Source organism: Plectropomus leopardus, chromosome 10 (assembly GCF_008729295.1).
Source record: "Plectropomus leopardus isolate mb chromosome 10, YSFRI_Pleo_2.0, whole genome shotgun sequence".
NCBI classification, from domain to species: domain Eukaryota; kingdom Metazoa; phylum Chordata; class Actinopteri; order Perciformes; family Serranidae; genus Plectropomus; species Plectropomus leopardus.
Window position 1 is genome coordinate 25997763 of NC_056472.1, and position 24518 is coordinate 26022280.

The following is a 24518-nucleotide window of genomic DNA, read 5'->3' on the forward strand; positions in this document are numbered from 1 at the left end:
GAAAGAGAGGAGTAGACACTGATGGGGAAGAGAGGAAGTTTAGAGAGTGGGTGGATTGGTTTCCTGGTGGTGAAAGTATATTAGTGGCTGTTTCCCCCGGGAGCTTCTCATATCCAGTCCGCCCAACACTATTAATCTTCTGTGTAAAATAAAGAAGTTACAGGAAATAATACAAACAAGACTTATTTATGGAAAAATGAGCAACGGGAGGTGTTAAAAATAAATGTAAAAAATAAACTATCAAAGCTCGGATGAGGAAAATAAAATGCTAATTAACTAGTTGTGTGTCTGTGTGTGTCGCAGGTTCGTGTCACTGTGGCCAATGTATCTGCTCTCCCCAGGACTGGTGGGTGTCTGGAGAGTACTGCGAGTGTGACGACCGAGAGTGTGACAAACATGACGGTCTCATCTGCACAGGTAGAGTAGAATACACATACTCACACACACACACACACACACACACACACACTTACACACACTACAGGTCTTCATGGGTTCAAGAAACTGCACCTGATCCAGAAACAGCCCCGTGGAAAACCCACCTGGACTCCACATGCACAACTACATCTTTATTTTTTGCGTAACACAAGCGTCCTGGACCGACCCTAGCAGAGTGAGGACACCAACACCTCGGCAGCATAAGTTAATAAGTCGAAAACAACAACACTATTATAACAATGTCCCATGAATAAATGTGGAGATACAGAAACTAATTCCAAAAATAATTTGTTTGTATGCTTCAAAGAAAAAATAATTGAATGTTATATTTTTATCTCCTGCTGTCTCGCTCATTTCTGTCCTCATTGTCGGACCTACGGCACATTCTGCGCCCTGAGAAAGCTTCAATAATAATGATCCAATGTTATAATAACACACATAATGAGTACTTTTTTAAAATATGGTTAAAGTACATTTTGAAGCTAACATACTTTTGAACTTTTACTTAAGTAAATGATTTCAATATTTTTTCTACCACTGCGTAAAAGAGTTTCTAGTCAACCACTGTCTCAATCAAGTAGTTTGTTTGTGTCATTCTGTGACATTCGTGAATCTGATACCCGGGACAATAATTATAACATCTATTGGAAAGGGGGGGCTCCCCCTTAATAATCAAATATGCTGTAAATGTCACCAATATATTAATGGAGATGTAAATTTAAAAAACTGGCGGGACTGCAGGCATCTATTGGAAATAATCTTTAGAAAACGTCATCATAATCCTCCATAAACATCACAAAATTGCCATTATTATTAGTATTGGTTCTAGCATTACACCGTACTGCAGTTCTGCATGTGTTCTGCCTGTTTTTTGTGATAACTGGGCCATTTGTGAGTGCTTATCCATCTGTTAACTCCATGGCGACGGCCTTGAGTAGACCAGCAGCTCCTGTGTTCAGTGAGGTAAAATTACAGTTTTTGTCAATGGAGTCTGGCTCTAAAGAGAGAAAAGATAAGTTTCACTTTCTTTTCATTTCTCTGTTGGAAAAAGGTTTACGTTTGGGACGCACCAAACAAACGACTGGATAAATGAGATTTGGATTATACTGCACTAGTTGTGTGAGAGTCGGCAAACACATATTTTGATATAGTTTTTAAACGTGGACCCCTATGATTTTAGTTTACTGAAAATGTTCTGGTTTTGGATTCATCGTTTACTGGAGGCATGCGAGAAAAATGAAAATTTCTTCAGAAATTCAATGTAACATGGGCTGAGGAGCTGATGATGGTCATTTGGTGGGTGATGTATTCCTTTAGAGGATTTCCTATTTTAATGTTTTTTTATGTAGATTAGTGATTCCCTAAAATATCTCCCGCTGTTTTTATAATGTAATACCTGGTTAGAGCTAATACAGAATAGGTTCAAATCAACTATATTGATAATCAGACCTGTGACCCAATCTGACTACCATAAGTATAATTTGGAGCACGTCTGACTCTCCGTCCAACACACACATACACACACACACACAGAGAGAAATCTGTAGACTTTGTCCCAATCCCACCATCATTCCCGGCCATGGCTGTGATTCACAGAACAGGAAAGTGATTTGAGATGAGACAAACATGCACACAAATACATTTTCTCTCTTTTATAGCCGTTGATCCACAGGAGCTGTCTTCTCCCCACTGATAATGGAAATCTCACTACATGTTTATAATTATTTTTGCCCCGAGGCCTGTCAAAATCTGGACAGCTGTTCAGAAGTGTTTCTCATCATGACTCCATGACTCCAAATGTCAGCCTTAATGTCAAAGGAGCATCAGTGGATCCAGAATGCAGAAATACTCAAAAATTGTGGAAAACTGGCAGGAAAGAGGGAAAATGTATGGCATGCTGTTAAATGCTCCTGATTACCATATTACTGACTGGAGTATATATGAGGAAATTAGCATATGAATGGGGACTATTACCGTAATGGTGTTTTACATGAAAAGACAAGTCTTAAATATGCAGGTACAAGCAGTCACTGCTTTGCCATGTAGCACTGATGGAGTCTTTTTTTCTGTATGATAATAACACAATAATTTTGGCAAGTTTTCCTACGAATTTCTCTGAATCTGGAGATTTCATGGCACCTCCGAAGCTGTAGATTCTCATTACTCATACAACCAATGAGAGATGCGGAAAATTCACTGTATTAGGAATGCCTGCTGGTACATTTCATGCACTGAATATGACAACATCAACGTGTTATTTTAAGAAAAGAGACACAAAGGGCTGTTTGTCTGTTTGCAACATGTGTAAAAGTGAGAACCCCCTCACAAAAAAAAAAAACTAACTAACCAGAAAACAAAAAAATCAACATTTTTCCAACATGAAACACATCTTATTGTGTTTATCAGGGGCATGTGTATTAATATTATTATTATTATTATTATTATTATTATAATTATTATTATTACCTGAAAGGATTTAGTAACAGCAATGCAGTAACAACATTTTCTGTTAATTTGTATAGACGCCCATTTTTATTAAGTATTGTTTCTCCAGGTGTTGAAGTCTAAATTCAGGAGAACACAGCTCCCTCTCCAATTTAAATGATAATATGAGCCAATAATATTCTTTATATCTCATAATGCCTATAAAGTCCCATGACAATGCCAAAACTGACTACTGATCTTACTAAAACGTACATCCTAAGCCTGATGTATCTTATTTCTCTATCTCATTGAGCTCCATTGTTGTCAAAACACAGAGGTGAATCACACACGTGCGCTGTCCTGGTGCTGTAAACAGTGATACAAATCCTTCAGTCATAACCTTACACCTGCGAGGAAACAAATAACTATGCTTCCTGAAGTCGACTACAATTTCGAGAAAATAAACAGCTCCTAAACAAGATCCAACACTCAAGGACGGAAAAAACAAACCATCGCGACAGTCCAGCACAGAGACCCGAGCTAGCACAACACCAGCCGAGGCTAATGCTAACAGGATGCTACACCCGCCGGTTCCTCGGTGAAATGGACAAAGTATCCAACCGCATTCAAGCTCTGCTGGACCAAAAACTGACGGTCGGCCTGAATGAGTATCACCAGATTGAAACTGAAGGTGCTCACCGTATGCTCCGGCGACGTCCCGGAGAAGGCCGCCTTCCTCGGGCGGTTGTGGTCCGGTTCCTCCGCTTCTCAGACACGGTGAAGATCCTCGACGCGGCGCGGAAGAAAATAGTCCTGTACAGCAACTCAAACAGATATCCCGAGACATGTCCACGATGCTGTATAAGGGCTCAAAAATCAACTCCACGCCCAAAACATATCCTTCCGACTGCTGCACCCAACGAACTTGAGCAACGGCCTCCCGGAGGGGAGACCACCTTCAGCCCCGCAGTCCGCAGACAACTACCGGGAGAAACATCCCTCCAGGGTGCTGGACGGACCGTTAACGTGTCCGCGATGTTTGGCAAGATTAATCCAAATAGCTGTCGCCCAAACAATCACTTGAACTGTATCGATCCGACAGACTGTAAATACCTGAACCGCTTTGGAGCGTTTACCTGAGCGCGAGGACCCGCGCATGCGCGCTTAACTGACCACTTCACGCGCTCAGAAACGTCCGTAGACTTCAGTTTTATGTTAAACATGTTAAACATTTGTTCACCACTCATTTGTTTTATAATGTTTGGTACGTTTAATGAGCAAATGGCTCAAACCTGATTCCTTTGACTCAGTTTGTGTTAGTCGGTATATCTTTATTATTACTCTCTTAACTTACTTTTTATTTGTTTTTGTCTTGATCTCATCTGTGTGTTATAGTCACCTTTATAACACACAGATGAGATCAAGACAAAAACTAGTATATATAGGGAAATTAGCATATGAATGGGGAGTATTAACTCTTACTAACCTACTAACCTCAACGTGATATGTTTAGGGAACTCTGGAAATGTAGGAATTTGTACATCCATATATTTATATCTATATCTATCTATCTATCTATCTATCTATCTATCTGTATATATATATATATATGACTTCAACACTGTCACTATTATTAGTTTGCTATTATGTTAGAGGATACAGTTTATTCTTTGGGTGGGGTTCATACTTGATGTTTGTGATTGCCATCTCTCTCTGGAAAATGAAAAAAGAATGAAAAAGAAAAAATAATTAAACATTAGCTGACTTCTGCGTTTAAAATCTAACAAAGATTACCAGATAAAGATTATAAATATGCATATTACCATCAACATGTACTAATGAAAACAGACAACTCCCAATTAGTTTCTTAATACCTTTTCTCGAGATTACAAGCTCATTATTTCATCATTGTTATGATTATTTTATGGCAATGTGGTGTTCTCTTGTGCGCACAGAGCCTCTGTATGGGTTTCAAACCAAAGTTTAAAAATAGTTTTTTTTTTCCAGACTGCAATGAGTTTTCTCCGACCAAACTCTGTGTCTGTATGAATAAAGGGGCTGAAAGTAGTGAATGTGATAAGTTATGACTGTCAAAGCTTCTAATGCATGCAACTTTAATGATGCATTCTCTCTGAGCCCAAGTGACCCACAGGTGCATCAAGGGAGCCTGGCCATGAAATTACCAAAGTACGTTTGGCACGCACCCCAAGCTCTTGGCAGGATGCACCTACTGTGATTTGGCTGCTCTTGTGCGCACAAGAGGACACCATGTTACCACTTCATTACCATTACCATCTGATGCAGTCAATAATATTAAAGTGGACACTCCGTGATCTGATATTTTTAGCCTAAATCAGTTAGTAATTGTCGAGAAGCTCTGCAGGCTGTCTTGGCTCTCCTAATCTCCCATAAACATTTTAAGCAGCCAAACATGAGCAAACAACCTATTTGTACCTACTGCATTATCTCGAGATATCACAACTCATTTTCTTGAGATGACAACATAAAACCTTTTGTTTTCTTGTGATAACTGTTTGATTATTTCACAATCACTTAATAACATAGCTCTTTTTTTTTTTTTTTTTTTACAAAATGACGTGATCATTAAAGTGTTACCTCAAGATAACAAAGCCTGTTTTCTCAAGAAAACAAAATAATGAACATGTGGTCTTGAGGTATCAGAATTTTAAAAAGTAAAGACAGGCGATGTCGGCTTGCGCATGTACCACAACAACAGCTGCCAGTGGAGTCAAAAGTAGAATATTTCCATCTGAAATGTAGAGGAAGTATCAAGTAAGTAGCAGAAAACTGAAATACTCAAGCAAAGGACAGCTACTTTGAAACTGTAGTGAAGTTCAGGTGTTAATTGTACTTAAGTAACATACCGAAACTGGTCTTAAATTAGTGCAACAAATGAGTATTAATCTGCTGAAGAAAAAAAGTCCCAAACGAATGCATTTTTTACTCCTGTTTGTTCGAGGTTTGCTTGTGTTTGAGTGCAGTAAGGAAGCTGGAAAGTTTTGAGAGACAGACTAAGTCATTGTTGGTTTTGGTCTTTTCGTGGGGATTTACTGGCAATAAGAAGAATATAAAGAGTTTGGCCAGCCTTATCCTTTAATGAGAGGGAGGTCTGTCTCATCTGCAGCAGGATTCAGCAGATCAACAACCAGCTTGGCTCACTTTTATTGCTCCTCTTCTCACCTAATTACTCATCTCTGCTGCTTTCATTTTTTTCACCTAACTTTCATCCAATGTTTTTGTCCATGTCCCCCTGTCCCTCCTCTCCCTTGGTGATATTTTGCAGTGGATATGTCTTTTCAGCTGTGTGACAGGAGCCCAGCAGAAGGCCTCCTCCTAACCTCGACATCCTCTGTCTGACAGCTTAGGGAGCTTGAGGAGAGCTTTGGGGAACGGGATTATAACACATCCAGAGCAGGCTGTTATCCAACCCCGGTTGTCTTTATACCAAATAAAAAGTCCTCATACCTAACAACAACAACAACTTGTTGGCTCGGGCTTCTCTTTTGGCTCCACAGTAGTTTTTCCAAGTTGCGGCCTCTTAAGCTTCTGAGTTAATGTTAGTGAACGGCTGCAGGAGATGGGCTGAGTGCTTAATGCTCAACGCTCCCCAGACTAATACTGAATTTGGAAAAACTGCTTGTAGTTTTTCTGCTGCATCTACCTGGAAATTCTCATAATGTTCACTCAACTCAACATAATAGTTACTATGGGCCAGTTTAAAACTATGATTACCAATTACGTTTCTTTTGAATGTATCTATTTATAATAGTGTTTGGACTTGATTGACATCACTGAAAATATGGGGCTTGCCCTCAGTGATTCCTTGAGGTTTAAATAAAAGTTGAACAAATGAATGAGAACTCTGTAATGTCGAGCACCCTCCATGATTAACCCTGAACTCTTACACTGATGGGCAGACTATGACCTGCAAAAGCATTACCATGCAAAAGGCCTCACCACCTCCCCCCCATAGTTATTTTTGGAAATTTTGTGTCTCTTTGTTGTTCCTTTGCAAGTCTTTGTTGTTGTTTTGTATCTTAACAAAGTCATTTTTGTATCTCTTGAGGTATTATTGTTTTTGGGTTTGCTTTTTTTAAATCATTTTGTTTCTCTTTTTAGTTCCTTTGCAGCTCTTTGTGGTCATTTTCAGCCTCTATCTGGTCCATGTTAATATGTGTAATATTTTACAGGGGAAAGAAATGAAAAGAAAGAAACAAGAAGGAAAAGATATGGGCAGTTACAAGCATTTTTTCTGGAGAAGACAGACTGACTTTTCTTTTTTTTTTTTTTTTAACCACCACAGTTAAATATAAGAAAGACTAGTCAGATTTGAGGATGTCTGAGCTTTGCATAAATGTGAAAATCTTACATATAAAGGCTTTTCTCTCTTAATTAAACCAGAGTTTTCTCTCTCTGCTGTGTGGGCAAAAGGAGTGGAAAACCACAAACTGTCCTGAGCGGTGCAGACAGCCTCCATCCCCCAGCAGAGAGCTGCACCCAGGGAAGCAGGGTGTGAAAAGAGGAACCTTGTTAAAGGTCAGGCATGATGGCACAGCTCTTAATTCACAGCTTTTCTTCTCACATCTCCTCACAGGGAATGGGCTGTGCAATTGCGGCAACTGCGAGTGCTGGGACGGCTGGACGGGGAACGCTTGTGAAATCTGGTTGGGAGCAGAGTACTGAGGAGGAGAGGACACTGGTGTTAAGAGACAAGAGGCCTGGCTGCCCGGAGCGACCAGGAGCACCGCTGACGGTCACGACCAGGCTGGTAAAACACCACAGCCAGGAAAACCACGAGAGGAGGGAGAAGACAAAACTTAACATGGATGTCATTTTGCATATCAGTAACAGTATTCATTCTTTTATTGTACTGGTTACAAATGATCCTTATAAAACTGGGTATTGTAGGTGTAAAAGAAACATATTACCATGTAAACACTTGTTTCCAAAACAGCTTTATGTATAATTGTTTAATAATGTAGGATTGCTTACATATTCCAGGTGGCTACACATAATAGGATGCAGGTACATGACAAATCCAAATGTTGGAAAGAGAAGATTTATTAAAGTGAGATTTTTGGAGTGTGTGGAATACCACTGGGAGATGTGTTTTTAACTGGTACAGAATGGTGTGTTTAACCCCATGACCGTATATAAAGATGGACGACACGTCTTCCCTCAAAAACGAAACAAAAATACCCTGCATAAAGCCCCCGCCATGCGCTGATAATATGAACTGGAGCCAGAGTCTGTGAAGAAGAGATCTCCAAGGTACTGGTGTTGACTTTCGGCCCATCCATCCAACCAAAGCAGTGCCATTGGATGCAAGCACACTGATTGGCACATACAATCATGAAGTAACACCCCCTTTATGTACCATCGAGTACAGAGTAAAAATAAAACGTACAGAAAACAAACATACATCAGTTTGATAAGAACGACCTAAAATCACAGAAACCACCAGAATGACAGAAAAATGTATTTGACATGCATATTGAAGTTTTAGTTTGCCACGTGTCCCATCTTCTTACATAGAATTGGGTTATGGATTTATACTTCAGCCAGCCGCCAGGGGTGATTGAGATGTTTTGGCTTCATTTTTGGGCATTTGTCCAAGAGGAAACCTTCAGGGTTAAAAAATGAAGTCAACGTAGAAGTGCCAAAAACTGCAGTTCCTCTAATCACCCCTTGAGGCTGGCTCCACAAGTGAATAAAGCCCCATAGACCCCCCAAAATATCCAACGTCACAGCAGAAATAAACATGTTTATAGCCTGGTACAAAAAAAATTAAATTGGTCACTAATTTATTGACAACTGTACAGGGGTTTAAATTTCATATAACTCTCGTTCTTTCTTCTATTGTTTTTAAGGATTAAAATTACACAAATTTACGGCCAGGGCCACTTGACTGATAGTCATGTGTCAGGTGTTTCTTCCAGGCCCCCCAGGAAAGCTGCTCAGCCTTGCTTTCAATTTTTCCCGGTGGCCACTTGTGGTATTGCAGCAAAAAAAACCCCGTATGCACCAGGTGAGCAACTCCACTGGGATGAGTAGGCGCCGTCTTAGTGTCTGGTATCGAGATATTACTGAACATCTTTGGTCGCTACAGTCTGTGAGTTGGATCCATTCCTCGTTCTTCCACAGGTCAGACTTCTCATCCAAATGCAGTCGCCTCTGGCTTCAGATATCCAAGACAGGGACGTCCAAAATGCCAAAGTCAAAGCTTCCAAACAGCAGTCCCCAAACCAATTAGTGATGTCAAGGGTAGCTACGTTCATTATTTTATACAGTTTATGGAGCTCTCACGTCGTCCATCTTTATTATACAGTCTATGTTTCTTAAATTGGTATAAAAGTTAACTTGAAAGCTCGAGGCAGGTGTTACTGTTTGAGGTTTTTATTTCTTTTTAATAATAAAACATTAAATGTGTCGCATGACACAACATTTTGCATGGAAAACAATGCGAAGACCTTAATCATACATGGTTACAAATTTGTTATAACATGACATAACTCCAATGGGCATACTTGCAATGGTATATATATTTTTTGAAAATAAATCATTTTAATAGTGCCTATCCTTCTCCACCGGGAAAATCAAACCAAATAACCTGCCGTGAAAGCCACACCGTACCGAGGGTACGTGACGGACATTCCTCACTTCAACACATACTAGTGACAAGATTAAACTCTATGTGGAGGAAACAAAGAGAGGGCATACATAGTTCAGTTGTGGCATGCTGGATGTCCATGTCACTTCAAAAAGGTGGCATCAGGGGATGAGAGCTGCATTGACACGAGAGCTCAGTCACCACTTGAAAAGAGGACCGATAAGAAGTCACAAAGAAAATTTAATGTAAATTCTACTTTGGCCTTTTTCATGCTTAAACTAGCCAACCCCTCTGTTTTTCTTTGTCCCATCCAAAAAAAATGACAGGTGCAATAATATACTGCACACTATATTGCATTAAGTATGTTACTGACATTACAGTACACCTTTTATATAAATATTTTATTCAATATGTTGTATATGTGTATACAACAAACACAAACTGTATAGTGTAGACAAACTCGTTGCATATATGTATGTAAAATTAGCGGTACATACCAACAGTTCTTGATAGACATAGCCTACTACATGCAGTTCATCGATGCCATCCTCTCCCCATGCAACAGATGGGACAACGTACAAAATAAGAGGTTGAAAACAGAAGCGACAAAGAAACTAAGTTGCTAGAATATTCTTGTAACACATCTGAAGAGGGGGAGGGGGGGCAAAGCAAAAGTGATCGGTATCAGACGACATCACGCACGACCCGTATACGAGAGAAAAAAAAGGACGAAACGAAAAAATAAAAAATGAAAATAAAAGGTGGCTACAGAGATCTAAACAGAGATGTACATTTACACACCGGTCATTTACAAAAATAAAGTCAGCCTTGGAGGAGCCAGTAATCTGGAACTGCAGGGCTGGAGCAGCAGCCAGCCCAGCATGTAGAGTTTGTAAAGAGTGGAGGATGATTGGCTGTAATGAGGACAGAACATCAGCCCCAAATACAGTGGTTTCCAGCTCCTGTGTGTGTGTATCGAACGCCATTTCTGTTATTAACAGCTTTGTACAGACAAATAATGTGCTTTGATGTGCTGTAAGAAGAAATTATCACGTGTAATCCCAATAAACTCAGAAAATTAGAAATCAATTCTTAATAGTTGCAGTTTTAGCAGCACACAGCATCTACTTAATATTCTTATCTAACAAAAACTACTAGGAAAATATTTCAAACAAGACAAATGCTATAAAGTGATCAATCGGATGGAGCCGTGACAAACTGCTAACAGTCGGGATGGAGATGCAAAACAGAAAAGTGCAGTGGGTTTACCGTCAGGTTAGCTGTGAGTGTGCTGTAGCCTACAACATGCCCATTCAACTCCCAACATCAGTGCTTTTCAGCGTACACAGAGTGAATACCCATACCTTGTTTCCTTATAGAAAATACATGCATGTGATTAATTCAAGGTATACGTACTTCTTCAAAATGACATCAGTCGAAGACCTTTGGGGGGGTCTGAGCGGAGTTGATTCTCTCGGAACAAATGCTATCACAGTGAAAGCTTCGATGGATTGAATCAGAATCGGGTTTGTTTTTGAATCAGTTCGTCTCGGGATGAAAAAAAGACTTTGGTCATTTCAGAATGAGTACATCTGAGAGTGTGGTAATTCAATGGGTTATGCTACGTGTCCTCTACGTGGATGTATCGGGTGGGTGAGGCACCTTTGGCCCAGTGGGGACTGGGAACCTGTTTTTGCATGCCGGGAATCAAGGTCCAAACAGGCACGTGATAGGCCAAGATGATCAGTACTGGACTCTGCATGCTGAGCTAGGAGACAAATCCTCTCATAATAATAATAATAATAATTATAATAATAATATCTAGTCATTTAAAAAGTTATGATTTTTAATAGTCATTTTCCCTAAGTTTTATACAGTGAAAATGTTACAATATAAGCCATCTCTTGTATAACTGCTGCAAGAAGAGAGAACACAATAATTAACCTTGCCCATGCTTTAGTTTGCTGAACCAAATAGGGATGCAGCCAGTATAAATGTCGCCTACTGGTTTTCAGCCATGTTGTTTTCTGGCTTGAAGTAGACGCTGCCGTAAGATGGCTGCCAGTGCTGCAGTTATAGACCATCTGGGTCAAAGCCTCCAGCCTTGCCTCGTAGTCCAAAGAAGTCAGTGAGTGAGGGACAGAGGCCTACAAGGCCTAGAGATATTCCTAGAGCCCACGCTCTGAAATAAGATTAAAGAAAAATAGACTTCAGGTTTTTCTATTTACCAGAGAAGGCGGACTGAACCGCTGGTGGGACTTAGATAGTGATATGTATACACCATTCCTTACAGCGCTCTCCCACCCACACACACATCTGCTTATAAATGTGTGTGTTTGTATGTGTGTAGGGAGCTCCTCGCATTGATTGCAGTGGCGGTAATTAGCACTTCATCAACTATGATTGCAGGAGCGATCTGCCAGCCTCCAGTGTGTTTTTATCAGCTGTAAAAAGCGACAACCCCCCCCCCCTCCCACCACAAACTTTGTGTGTCTGTAATTGTATGTGTGTGCATGTTGTAGGCAAGACGAAAAATTTGGATTTTTTTTGTATATATATGTTTGTTTTTATGCCACATCTGTGTTTTTAGAAAATCACACAACTCCCTTGCAAAATGTTTTTTATCTTTTCTAGGTTACTCGACAAAGAGAAAAGTGTGTGACTGGAGATAGAAAGAGAGGGAGAGGGGAACATACTCGTAAAAAATAGAGGACGACAGTCCAAATATTTACTCTATCTATACAGTCTCTATCCCAGAACATAGCTGGTGAACTGTGGTATAGAAAATAGATCTGAAGGTACACAGACTCTGCTGCAACAGGGCGTTATAGAGAGAGGAGGAGGGTGGGGGGGGGTGTTTCTTGAATGAACCGTCAGCAAGCAAAGTACCACGAGCGTGGCTGTAAAACACGCGTTATTCACATGAATTCTCACAGTTTTAGAGGAATCTAAAAGGCATTCCTTGATCAGAGGTCCTCCTCCCTCCTGTGCTGGAGAAAACTCAGCCGCCTCAGAATCCGTGCGCCCATGTTGAGACAGCTGGAGAAAAAGGAGGGCGAGGTGGAGAAAGAGGAAGGAGGAGCGAGAGAAGAAAAGGAAGGGGAGGTTTTCGCCTGGATCTGATCCACAGAAGAAAGAGGGTCTGGAGTCTAGTCGGGAAAAAAAAAGCCCTGCCTCCGTCACGTTTCCCCCCTCCCCTCCGCACGCACGCGCACACACACCGGTCAGGTGTGGCTATGTGGCGGGCTTGTCGGGCTTGCTTACAGGTTTACCTCCGTTCATCACTGCCGGCTCACTTGTGCTTTTACTGGGAGGAACTGCCGCCTTGGGCACTGTCTCTCCAACATCATGCAACGATGGCTCTCTGTACATGGCAACTGGAGGAGAGAGAGACAAGAAAAAGCTGTTAGCAAGAACATCTTCCCTGCACTTTTGAGTTTACCTGTAAAAATATTTAAAGGTCCAGTGTGAAGGATTCAGAGGGAAATATTGGTCGAGATGGAATATAATAAAAAATCTGTTTTCTTTAGAGTATCATCACCTCAAAATGAGACTTACTCTGTTTTAGTTATCTCAGAATAAACCATTTCTATCTCCAGAGGGACCGGGTCCTCATCTACAGAGATCGCCATGATGCATCGCCATGTTTCTACAGTAGCCAAGAACAGACAAACCAAACACTGGCTCTAGATTTGAGTTTTGCGTCGTTAGCAGCCCCTTTGCAACGAAAGCGTCAGCAAAACTACTTTGTTCAGTGTTTTCCCTGGTTTAAATGACTTTTGTTTTGGAAAAGAAGAGTCTTCTGTGGATAATTTGGCTCCCTTTAAAAACCTCCTGAACGTCTGGATCTTAAGTTATCAAAGGAAAAAGGTGAGCACACACTAGCAGGTTCTTGGCTAGCAGCCCATCCCCAAAATACTAAACAGTGAAAAACATTGTTTTGAAACATGAAACTTTTTATCCAGTGTTTGTAATGGTTGAAATCAGCAGGTCTGTTTGTTTTTAAGAGGAAGGGGCATTTGTGTACAATTCAGCTCAAGGTAAAAAGACTTCCTGAACGCCTCCATCAGAGATAAGGTCAGCACACATTAGCAGGTGCTGGGCGAGCAGCCTGTCTCCAACATGCCAAACAGCATTGGAGAAACACTGAATTTTAACGTGAAACTGCTTTAGTCTTTTTTTCTGACGGTTTAAACCACCTGGTCCATTTGTTTTGGAAAGGAGGAGACCTCTGCAGATAATTCGGCTCCCTCTGAAACATGTGAACACTGAAGGAATTCTAACCGGGAGAAGTTTCAGCTGGTTGCAATCTACAGTCCCTACAACAAGATGCCACTAAATCCCCCAATATCTTACACACTGTAACTTTAAGATGCTTTAATCCCCTATCAATACTTAATGTTTTGCCTTTTTTTCATAAGTTGTTAAATAAAATTCCTCAAAACCTTCAAAGAAGACATCCTGCAATTTATAGATTTTAAAAAAAGCTGATAACACTGTTTCCCTTTGGGCTTCTTGCTACCATCCTGACCTGCTTCAGTCTCCATCAGGGCTGATTCCTGAATCTAAGCACATGCTTTCCAACAAAACAGCAGAAAGTGTCTCATTATCGTCCACTTTACAACCACTAGACTACAGCTGTCTTGACAGGACACTTCAACTTGATTCCATGTTTAAATGATGGGACGCAATCAGGCTGGCGGCAGACGAGAGTGACGGTGGCATCTGCTGGACTATCAACATTTCATACTGCACTTACAGAGCTGTCCTGCCTCCAACACTGCATGCTTACAGCAGCAAAATAGAGAATCAATGCATTAATACAAAAACATGTCAAACATGTTTTTCACACGCTTGTACAGTATCATTACTGTGGGGATCCTGCCTTATAGTATGGGGCATCTGTGTTGCAATTTAGCAATGGTAGTTGTGCTCATTGTTTTCAACTTTTACTGTTTTTCACCCAGATCTAATTATGTTTCCACTGAAACATTATGTGTCCTGCTGCAAAAAGGCATCGTTGTTTACAGTAACAAGGTCTCTTGCAATGTTGACAGCTTAAAAAAATTCCTCCAGGCGCTAAAAAGTGGAGAGAAAATGAGGAGGAAATGTTGCCCCTTGAGTCCCTCTGAGTAAGTACAAACGAAAGTGAGAGCTGTTAAAGTATGTTTTTAAACTGCTTATACTATACTTTTTGTATTACGATTTTGTTATCTGACTTTCACCTGTTTTTTTTAAAGGTCACACAAAACACTGAATTATTTAAATAAATCCCTTCAGGCAACTGCAAGCCGCCCAAGCCTAAAATATGAGAAATATCTGTCGCCATCTCAGTGTAATGTTTGTATTCTGGAAGTTGTGTACCTTGCACAGCTTAGACTTGACCTTTTATAGGATAACGCTGGTGATATTCAGTGGTTTTCTTAATTTCAATAAATTCCATGAAAAGACGAAAACCAGTATTATGTGAGCTCATCTTTCAATTCATTCCAACTCAGCCCCAGATTAATTGGAGACTAATAAAGATGGAAATCTTTAGAAACAGATCATGAAAGTTCACAATGATTAAAAAAAGAAAAAGTCTCAGTCATTTCCTAAAACAGCTGGGCATAAAATGGAGGAATTTTTGCTTTTGTGAGGCACTATTTTAACTTGCGGATTAATACACATTTGGCGCTCTAGTATGGTGTTAGAACAATGACAATAAGTCTTGGAATCAAAAATAAAATTTGGCATTGCAAAATGAAACACTGCTACTACAGACAGAACAGATATTAGCTAAGTTTTGTTTTTAATGTAAAACGACTGTCATGGTTGTATTTCTATACTCAGCAGAAGTGAAATAGTGTGGGATTGATAAACTACAGTACCCATATTTATCTGAATGAAGGCCACTCTTTCAATTGATACTGTTTACATAAAGAAAAACACAGAATATCACCACAGCTATCATGAAAATGACATTTTTTAAAACTCATATCTTTTTTTACTTAAAATAAATAATACCATAAATTAGCTCTAGAAAATAGCTATGCTTACGACATCAGATATTGTTAATTATCACTAACCCTCTGTGCAGTTTTAAAAATGTTATCTGATCTCACTCCCTCTGAGTGTTTATTACAGTAAAATCACAAGTCTCGTCACAATCTGATACTATAGCAATTCTTCAGACAATGATACGATATTTGCCGATATCACAAAGTCTGCCACAATTAATCTTCACTTCCTGTCAATTCAGAGGCCTGATATCAATATGAGGTAATATCAGTTAATATCGTCATTGTGTTTTTCTTGGCTGCTTGCCGTCGTTTGCCTGGCGGAGGGCCGTTTGCACAGTTTAAATGTTTAGGAAGGAGTTGTGCTTGGACAGAAAAGGTGACACGGATGTGGCATGGCAATTTCAAAATAAATATGATAACATATATCAACATTTTCACCAACAACATTTGATTGTTGGTAATCAAAACGACATATTGATCTACGTTGACATATCGTTACACCTATATTGTAGTACATACCTTCTAATGGCTTGGGCAGGAAGTGAGCAGCTGGTTTTGTTTTTTTCACTCGGTTCCCCTTCATGGCTTGGCCCTCTTTATTGAGCCCTAGGAACCAAGCTCTCCCCGACTCCTGTTGTCTATACAACATGGACGAGTAGATCACATAGTAGTTCTCAAACACCGACTCTTTGAACTTGCACTCTGCTGTAAAGAGTTCCTGCGGAGACAGACACAAGCACCAGACGCATCATAAGAACAGGCTCCTTCAAACCAAAAACAATACATGGAAGATTTCATCTGAATGTAACATGTGGAAGACATTCCAGCGGACTCAGATAAATAATTCATGGTTCATATTATGTCCGCATGAAACAGATGTCAGTTCATATTTCATATTTGAACTTTTATGGAGGTCACCGGGACAAATGCCACCGTTATGCTTGCAATGTACAGATAAATGTTATGGCAGGTGCAGAAACTGCCTCGCCAGGTGAAATGGACTTCATACCTCCACCTGTCGTGGAGAGGATTAGCGCTGCAGAGTCTATCTCGCTATAATCATGTCTCAAGCCGGAGCTAATGACCTGCTCCGATGAAATGCAATGCTCATTCTCTCCTTGGCCTTAACCTTGACATCAGATATGAGAGCACTCGTTTAGTCAATTAGCTCGTGTTCCTGGCAGAAAGTATATATTGTTAGGCACTGACCCCTACACCTAGGCACTGGAAATATCAGCACTTTCTCCTCCCAGATGTCTGAGCAGACACTCCTTGTTCCTCAAACATTGTTTTTTAATTGGTAAAACCTAAATGTGATTATTCTTTCCACATACTATCTCGTCTATTAGCAATTTGTCTATGACTGCCTTCTGAACTTTGTACGAATAATGATAGAACTAATCAAGTGACTCCTCCATCCTTTACACCTCAATCTGGCAATGATGAATGAACACCGAGGCTCCACATCTCTCTCTGCCGCTGCCCATTCATCTCCAACCAGAAGGGTAATAAAAAGCGTTTCCACATTGTCCGCCCTGCCGGGCTAAAAATAAAGGCATTCATCGGGGTGTATTAATCAAAGCACACTCATCACAATGGAGAGTTTCACCACATCTGTTGTGAGCAGTTCACACTGAGCTGGCTCAAAGAAGTACTGACGGTACATGCAAAAATCCTCTGATACTTCCTGAACTCCTGTGGTTCTCAATGTCAGGGTCTTTGAAAAGACTCTCGAGGGAACCAAAATAGGAAATACTTTAATTTCTTTGCAGTAAATAAACAAAACTGAGATTGTGTCTTTTATTGTATCTAATGTCATTTTTCAACCCACAGTACATTGTAAATTACTTTGTGTGCTTAAGTAAAATGAACTTATCGCACAGGGTCTCTGATGAAGATCTTAAACATAACTTTTGGAAGTTGTATTTCACTTCACTTTAGTTGTGTTTAAATGAAATAGGTAAATGTGATAGAAGATCATGCTACAAATATAGCTTTAGCCTGTGTTGATGGGTTAAAACCTCTTAACCAACACTTAAGAGCTTACGGTACGCTTTGGTGCGTAAACAAGTATTTCACTGTTGGGAAGATCCCCTTTCAATAAAACTAGGCTGTCTATGCAGTAGAAAGACAATAATACTTCTTAAAGTATTTGCTAAATGACCACAGAAAACAGAGAAAAAGGATGATTTGGCTCAAGAGGTAGAAAAACCACAACTACCAGAATGCACTGCTCTGCACCAGACCGATAAACACTCCCGCTGGTGGGTGATGTTTGAAACAAAAGTGGCCGGCTTGCAAGAAATTATCTCCTATTACAGTTAAACAGTGAACTAAAACATGTTTCTGAAAGCATTTAGTCATGAAATAGGAAACTCAGTAACAGAATCTTGGTTTATATTTGATCGGCACTGCTAAGTTTTACAGTTAGATCTCAGTTTTATTTACTTCCGTTTTCACTGTCATCATAGGGGCTCCTCTTACGTTCAGCACCATAACCGGTATCAGTAAACCAGGAAAAGCTGTTTGTGCTTTGAACACAATTCATGCCTAAACTGAAACTAAAATTACGCCTTTTTCCTACACAGAAAGACAGAACGGCCAAAAACTGCATGTATGCGCTTTATCTTTCAGCCACAGGAGGCTGTTGATTGTAGTTACATTTCTAAAATACTATCACAACTACAGCTAAGCCCTTATAGGAAAGCACAAAAGGCAGAAAATGCTAATGTCCCAAAGACAAGTATGAAACATGGTTCATGGTTCAGGAGAGCAGGACATCTCTGACCCATCAGATGATCCTGTGATGAGGTGTTGGGTTATCTTTGAAAGCCATTATAAAGTCATTTATAACCCCACAGTGCCAATGCTGGGCGTCACTTTGTACATGTTTGCGCATGTGCATTATTTGGGCTTGCAGATAGTTCACATGTGTCAAATATGCGCTTTCACATACATGGATTTTTACTGATATCATCAGGCATCCAGCCCCACGCTCATCTGTTACAAGAGAAGATATAATTGTTAATGTTAATTTGTCAAAAAACAGAAAGGGCACAGTGATTACCTTAAACAGCTGGGTAGCATTATTTTTAGCATTTTTTAACATTAGTAAAATTATGTGTTTTTTGGGGACTATATTCAGCTGCAGATTAATATAAGTTTGATGCTTAGTAAGTCAGCACCAGGATGTAGATTATCAGATAGACTCAAAAAAAAATTAAATAAATAAATAAATCAACCAAACAATCTATGGAGTCATAAAGGGACAGCTTTTTTTTTTTTTTTGCAGATCGAAAATTTTAAGTTTCAGAATAAAAAATAAATGAATAAATAGGTTGCTCATTTGTGATTGGTCAAATTCAGATCAAAAACGCAATTGCAACATTTGTCTGTCAGTCATGAAAATGCAAATCAAGGAATTTCTTATTTCAATTTCAAAGAGGTGAAATAAGAAATAAATCCATTAATTCATGGTTGTCAAAATTAAATTTTCCACCGCTGTGAATTCAGTAGTGTTTCAATTTTCTGCAGTTACTGCTGCCTGAAATGCCAGATTTTTAAGCAGCTCCTGTAAAAAATTTAAATGCAAGTTGCGATATTTTAAGCCATTTTTTTTCTATCATGACAAAAATTTTTAGAAATCAATTTAAAAAACAGCAACATAGGATGCACATCATATGGTGCATTTTCAAAAATCCACAAGGATGAAACATGAGGATTCACGAGGATCTGCTGAATTTGCATTGATTATTTTGACTGCAACATCGTAGGATCCTGGAGCGACTGATATAAATATTCAGTGGCTGTTACAGTTTAAATACTTATGTCTCTTATTTGCTTCAACAATAAAACATGTTACTGATTGTGAAAGTAGGATTTATTTATGTGTTTTTAAGTTTTTTTTGACAACAGTAGATGTTTTTAATGTATTGATGGCAATAATAAATGTATAATATATTGGCAGACTTCTTCTTTAAGTCTCATAATGTCTTGGTGAAGTTTTTACAACTCCTGGATGGTTACTTTAGTCCCTCAGCTGTAACAGGTCACCCAATAAAGAAGGGCGGCCTGAATTTCTCCACTAACAACAACAGCTACAGAAATGAAAGTAGAACTAGAAGCTCAACAAACAACAAAAACAGCAGAAATGCCACATAAAAGAAAAGCCCATTACTAACACGAGTAAGAAGACCAACACGTCTAATGTTAAAATCAACACTTGCTCTCTCCTCATGTGCTGCAACCCATTCATTTAATGAATGCTCACCGAATTCAGAGCTGAGAAGGGGAAGATGTTTAAGAACAAAGTAACGAGAGAGAGAAAGTCACAGCTAAGTGAAGACTACAAGAAGACATGCGCTTCCTCTTTCAAAAAAACTGGGACACTGTTCCTGAGGGTGTAAACAACACAAACAGAGCAGAGACGGAAACACACAGAGAGGAGAAACAGCTCCATACCTGGAGACACCTCTTCTCCTCCATCTCTCTTTCTGTATCCACACTGTAACTCTGCCGTACAATGACTATCTATTTATTTATTTCTGTGTGTGTATGTGCTTGGACTTGCGGAGGTGTGTGTGCACTTCAAGATATCAGTGCATGTGTATGTGTGTGTGACATGTCTGCTGTATGCTTGTCAGCTTGTTGCACAGGGCAGACTGCTGGCTTGCCCGACAAGAAATGACTAGCCAATCTAGTAAAAATCTGGCTGCCTTGACACCAATCTGGCACCAATTTACAGATCAACAGCAGCAGAGTGGGGACACACACACACACACACACACACACACACACACTGAGGAGTACTTGAGGCCCATGCGTGGGTGGTTGTGCTTTGTTTGTGTGTTTGCTCACCTACAGGCTCTCCTACAATGTTGCATGTTTTTTTTGGTATGAGCAACATATTTTTCTCCTGCAGACTCCACATTGCTCTTCACTGATTTATTCCAAGAGGCTTACGATGTTTGACACCATCCAGGCGTGGTTTTCTCGCGGTGTTGTTTATCCAAACTGACCCCAGAGTTTGAGTTTCAAGCCTGCCTTTTCCAACCAGTTTAGGCTGATGCTTGTTTACCGTTTTTCTCTGCAGCTTTAAAATCCATCAAAACTCAACCCAGCAAATAATAAAGAAATACATCATTTCAAGATTTTAAAACCAAATAAGGCAAATTAATTCAACATTTTCATACTTATTTCAGCTGCTGGTTGCCAAAGGTTCTGTTTCACATGTAAAATGTCGCCGCTAGAAATTATTCTGACAGGAATTTCCAGATTAACCGTGTATACCGATCTGATAAGAATTGCATTAACGTACCACAAACCATTTAATAGGTATGTAACTTTTTTGATTTGTGCAAAGTGGATCTGCCCACTGTGAAGCCTCTAATCTGCTGGAATTATAACTTATTCATTGAAGGTAGCGTAGAAAGAGAAGACATGGTTCTGTCTGTTAATACAATTTAGTGAGTAAAGTAAATTAAACCCAGATTATTTTCTGTGGCTTCAAATTACAGATGTCTCCTAAACGCCTCTCATGCAGGCTACTGCCAGTATCAATATGTGATTGTTATGACCAGCGACTCCAAACTGCAGCTTATATCGATGTTGCAAAACTTTGTGGAAAGAGAAAAGAATATTTCTGCATGCAATTGTTTAAATATACATTTATAAATATATATTTATTAATATTTTTCCTTCATGATTTTCCATGTTTTTCTCTCTCATTTTTACAGTAATTTGCAGGTTATTTCTTTGTTACTTTTTACTGATTTTTCCTCAGTTTGGAAGATATTTCATGCCAAATTGTGTACTTGGTTTTTGGGCACTAATATTTTTCTGAAAAGATTATCAAAGATTTGCACCATCTTCCCAACCTGAGTGAAAATTCCTTTCAATCAGGCGAGTCTCTTTGATTTTATGCTGAATATTGGTGGAATATTGTTGTCCATGTGAACGCACCTACTGAGAAGACAGTTCATTAATCAAATTACATAACTGATAAATCTTTAGCTCAATTTCCCCGAATCTCTCTCTGTCAAACTAAATCTCCTGAATTGAGGTTTACATTACACACTTCATGATCATAAAATTATTTTGTTTACTTGCCCTTTAACTTTAAAATTTAACTTTAACTTTAAAACTTTAAACCATTAAATTCATTTCAAAATATTTGTATATTCTCTTTGTTTAGCAGTGAACTGCAGACCAAGAGAAATAAACCCATTACACATTTTTTACACCCAGATTGTGACCTCAATCTTTACTGGGCTTTGCATGCCGCAGGTTTGTCTCCCACTGAGAGTATCGACACATCTATGTAACATTTCTTAGTGTGGACTGTGTGTGGGTTTGTGTATGTGCGTGTTTAAAATGTGCCAGGGGAGCTGTACAGGGCCAGTGTTAAAGGGTCTCTGCCTTCAGGGAAACTTTATTGAACACTTAAGTGCTTCTGGTGGCCAAATACCTTAAAGGTGTTTAGTGCTTTTTTGATACCCTGTCAGTTAAAAAGGTGTATTTTTGCTCATTTGCAATAGAAGTGGTGCAACAACAGCATGTTAAGGCGACTGTATGCAAATAGTCTGACAGGAATACATTAAAATAAAGTCATATTTCATCCAGTAAACTTACAGTGAGGCTTTTGGGTGCAGTCTGCTGGTTTATTGTGTTATGGCTGCAGAGATGACAGCTTGTAGTTGTCCATGGACTTAAATGAATAATGAAATATAATGTCTCAGTCTACAGAGTACAGAGGCGGATGGAAATTCTCTGCATCTGTATCCATGATGCAAAAATACAAAACTTGATTAAATTGCAAAGATAACTGTGAAGAAAAAAAGAAAATAAAAAAAGAAAAGAATAACTGCTATATAGTAGTTTGCCTCTGTGCACAAATGAAGTTGCACTCAGTTTATGTCCATGTCTTTGAAAACAGGGATGCTTCACACACACTCTCGACCCGACAGAAGATCTTTACGATCAGCACAGTTTCAAGGTGGACGCCCAGGATTAGTGTCACCAATTCAGTATCTGACCAAAGGTCTCCCCTTCTGTTTCTGAGTTATGTTGAATAATGGCCAGAAAAGTGCTTTTGCAGGACATTTGTGCCAAATTTGCAAAACCTACCTCAAGGTCCACTTCAGATATTTGGTTCATGAGGATGAGATGGGGGCAAGGTCACAGTGACCTTGACCTTTACCCACCGCATTCTTTCATTGTTCAGACGAAATTAGTGTCAAATTAAAAAAAAAAAAAAACCTTCAGGTCTTCTTGAGATATCTAGTTTATGAGAATGAAACAAATGCAAAGTCACAATGATGTTTACTTTGACCTATGACCACCAAAATCTAATCAATTCATCCTTGAATCCAAGTTAACATTTGGGCCAAAGCTGAAGAAAGTGCTCTTGAAATATTGCATTCACAACAATGAGACAGATGTGGTCACTGTCACCTTAACTGTGACCTATGACCACCTAAATCTGATCAGTTTTGAGTTTTGAGAGTATTGAAAGTGTGAAATTTGAAGAAATTCCCTCAAAATGTTCCTGAGATATCCCATTTACAAGAATGAGACAGATACAATCACAGTGATCTTTGACCACCAAAATCCACTAAAACTTTTGCGGCAAATTTGTAGAAATTTCCAAAGGCCGTTCTTTTGATACCACACTCAGAAGGATGGAGAAGACAGACAGACGCACAGACGCTACAGTTATCGCTGGCGCTGAGGCATAAAAAGAATAAATTGAGTTGTTTGCTTCATTTTGGGAGTTTTACATGAATCATTTCTGTTTTAACATCACTGTCCGTCTTATCAGCACTAACAGCAACGATTAATTTACAAGTTCTTAAAATGTAAAACACAGACTTGACAATTCATAACAATAAGTTAAAATGGCTTTTCTCCAAGTTATTCATGAAACCTGGGAGTATTTGCATGACAACATACACTAATGCTGTCTGCAGATTTAAGTATCTGTGAAGACAAATAGCAAAGTCAAATACTGTGACTTTGAAGCTCAGCCAGCAATCTCCTTTACCATGTTTGGACTTTTGCCCTTTGTTTTCATTTTCTTTCAGGCTGAAATCTGCAGCTTAATCTTCATAAAAACATAGCATAAGTGTTGAGTATTGAATACAGCCTTCAATTTTGTAGTTTTTTTTTACTATTGTAATGAATTTTTATAATTTTCATAATCTTTTTATGTCAGAATTGGCTTTCCTGTCAACATATACAGTATACTACCAGTCACGTCACCTGTTTTCAGATCATTCAATTAAAAAAAGAAAAAAAAAGAAAAGTGAAACTGTACACTGCCTGTGTACAAAATCCATCCAGCTGTTTACCGGTGACTCTCCTCATTTGGTCGCTGTCTCCTCTTCCTCCTCTGGGTTTGATAATCAGACAGGTCTGCTGAAGCCCCCATTGTCTGTGCACACTGTGGACGTGACTCTTATACATATGAGAGCGGTTTAGCATTGTGAATGCAGCTCAGCTTTCTGGAGGTTGACCTTTTTCCACGGATTAATAGGTTTTATGCTGGCAGCATTAATAAACAATTTCTTCGTTTCCACAGTGGGGTAGTGAGCAGTCACTCTGCATATTAATGTGTGTCGCCCCCCCTCTCCGTACGAGCCTCCTCTCACCTACTTTCAGGCGGTCATGCTCGGCAATCACGACCCGTTTTGTGATTTTTTTTCCCTGAAGGATGTTTGTTTCAGAGTGACTCTCTTTGCTCTCTTGTCTCTTAAAGCCTATTCACTCTTTTTATTTCAAACTCCCACTCTCGCCATCTGTCTCTTTCCATTTGTGTCTTTTTTTATGTTTGATTTTTCCACACAAACACTATTCCTCCCGGATCTGCCCCTTCCCCTCAACCACACTGCTTTCAATCTCCACCTTTTTGCCGATTGTTCATCCCCCTTTATTTCCGTTGCTGTCTTTTTTGCTTTGGCGACTGGGGCTGATTATGTGGGGCTGAGCAGTTTTGGCCCTCACGTTGTCTGTGGCCAAGGTCAATT

The 24518-nt window shown here is 39.4% G+C and overlaps 2 protein-coding genes across 3 annotated transcripts in view; one reads left to right on the forward strand and one right to left on the reverse strand.

Moving 5' to 3' along the window:
- Nucleotides 1-9456, forward strand: part of itgbl1 (integrin, beta-like 1) — a 67695-nt gene extending 58239 nt beyond the window's left edge. The window contains exons 10-11 of the mRNA XM_042495170.1: nucleotides 304-417; nucleotides 7478-9456. Coding sequence (XP_042351104.1) covers nucleotides 304-417; nucleotides 7478-7566 — 203 coding nt within the window. The 3' untranslated portion in view covers nucleotides 7567-9456. The remainder of the gene's footprint in view (nucleotides 1-303; nucleotides 418-7477) is intronic.
- A 2596-nt stretch (nucleotides 9457-12052) lies between these two features.
- The window catches only part of fgf14 (fibroblast growth factor 14), a 114374-nt gene continuing 101908 nt past the window's right edge, over nucleotides 12053-24518 (reverse strand). For both annotated transcript variants that reach the window (XM_042495081.1, XM_042495080.1), the window contains exons 4-5: nucleotides 16015-16213; nucleotides 12053-12870 (exon numbers count right to left, since the gene is read on the reverse strand). In XM_042495081.1, coding sequence (XP_042351015.1) covers nucleotides 12728-12870; nucleotides 16015-16213 — 342 coding nt within the window. In that variant the 3' untranslated portion in view covers nucleotides 12053-12727. The remainder of the gene's footprint in view (nucleotides 12871-16014; nucleotides 16214-24518) is intronic.